We start from the raw sequence: 1,565 nt of genomic DNA on the forward strand, positions 1-1,565 counted from the left end.
AAGTCCAGATCCATCACAGCAATCATTTGGTAACATACACATTTTTCCTTGTTACCTAGACTCAGTTTGTCTTTAGGCATCATTGCAATAGCTTTCTCTTCCAACTGCCTTTCCACCATGGCAAGAATGATACAGCATAAAAACAATTGTTTGACCAGGAATTCAGCTACCGAGACCCTTCCATGAACTTTTTTTCCAAGTCTTCATCAATGGGGAAAGCAAAAGTTTAAGTCTCGCAGAAAACCCCATCAAAGAGACGAGGCGATTACATCTCCAATAGATGATAAAACACATTGACCTTTAAACAACTGATATCTAAACAAACAAATTCCACACTCCGAAACTCCTAGCCCCAAAAAACCACATGGAGCGCTAACTCATTTGATGTCAGTGGAGTTAGTCCGGATTTTCTGAATTCAAGAACTGACTGCACCCATCTCAAGGAGACCATTTTGTCATCAGACAATTCTATTTATAAGGAAGTTCAGAATGAAAACACAGTCAAGGAGCAAGGACAGACATTTTAATTCTTGGTGAATAACCTCCACACAATCAGTTTCTTCAATGAAGCTTTGATCTCCTTGTTCCTCATGCTATAGATGATGGGATTCATCATCGGAGGCACCACGGCATAAAGAACACCCACCAGCAGATCCGGATTTGATGCTGAGGTGGAGATGGGATTCAGGTGCTCAAAGAAGCCAGTGAAAAGTAACAAAGAGACCACAGTGAGGTGAGGCAGGCAGGTGGAGAAGGCTTTATGCCGGCCCTGTTCAGAGGGGATTCTCAACACTGCTTTGAAGATCTGAACGTACGACACAATCATAAAAACAAAGCAGTTTATACCTATAAACACACTGAAGGCAAGAAACCCAACTTCACTGAGGTAGGAATCAGAGCAGGTGATCTTGAGCAGTTGGGGGATTTCACAGAAGAATTGGTTAATGACATTGGACTGGCAGAAGGGCAACCTGAAGGTGTTCCCGGTGTGCAAAGCAGAGTAGACAATACTACCGATCCAGGCACCGGTGGCCATTTGGACACAAGCTGTCCTGTTCATCACCCTCTCGTAGTGTAGTGGTTGGCAGATGGCTACGTATCGGTCGTACGCCATGATGGTGAGCAAGGCAATTTCAGCTACAGTGAAGCCGACAAAGAGAAAGACTTGGATGACGCATCCAGGATAAGAAATCAATCTGGTGTTCATGAGGGAATTGACCATGGATTTGGGACAGTGACAGAGATGGAGCCAAGGTCTAGGATGGACAGATTCATCAGGAAGAAGTACATGGGGGTGTGAAGGTGGCGGTCGAGGGCTGCGGCTGTGACAGTGAGAATGTTCCCCATCAGGGCTGCCAGGTAAATCACCAGAAACACCACAAAGTGCAAAATCTGCAGCTCCCGAATGTCTGAGAATCCCAGGAGAAGGAACTCGGTCACAGCAGTTTGGTTGGACATTTTCTTCCTCTGTATATTTTCTGATGACTGTAAGGGAAGGACAAAGATAATTGTTGGGATTACAGGGACAGAGGGAATGGGCCTGATCCCCTCAGTAATATCTCATG

At 45.0% G+C, this 1,565-nt stretch overlaps 1 protein-coding gene across 1 annotated transcript; it reads right to left on the reverse strand.

The window, feature by feature from the left end:
• Positions 1 to 523: 523 nt before the first annotated feature.
• LOC137156621 (olfactory receptor 14C36-like) lies at positions 524 to 1,207 on the reverse strand. The gene has a single exon (XM_067553497.1). It carries the CDS (start codon positions 1,205 to 1,207, stop codon positions 524 to 526), a length of 684 nt encoding a protein of 227 aa, XP_067409598.1.
• Between the last annotated feature and the right edge of the window lie 358 nt (positions 1,208 to 1,565).

This window comes from Emydura macquarii, unplaced genomic scaffold (genome assembly GCF_026122565.2).
Source record: "Emydura macquarii macquarii isolate MOO-44397 ecotype Brisbane River unplaced genomic scaffold, CSIRO-AGI_Emac_v2 contig_1454, whole genome shotgun sequence".
Lineage (NCBI taxonomy): Eukaryota > Metazoa > Chordata > Testudines > Chelidae > Emydura > Emydura macquarii.

Coding starts and splice junctions, on each gene's coding strand:
- LOC137156621 (XM_067553497.1), bottom strand. CDS start 1,207: ATGAACACCAGATTGATTTCTTATCCTGGATGCGTCATCCAAGTCTTT.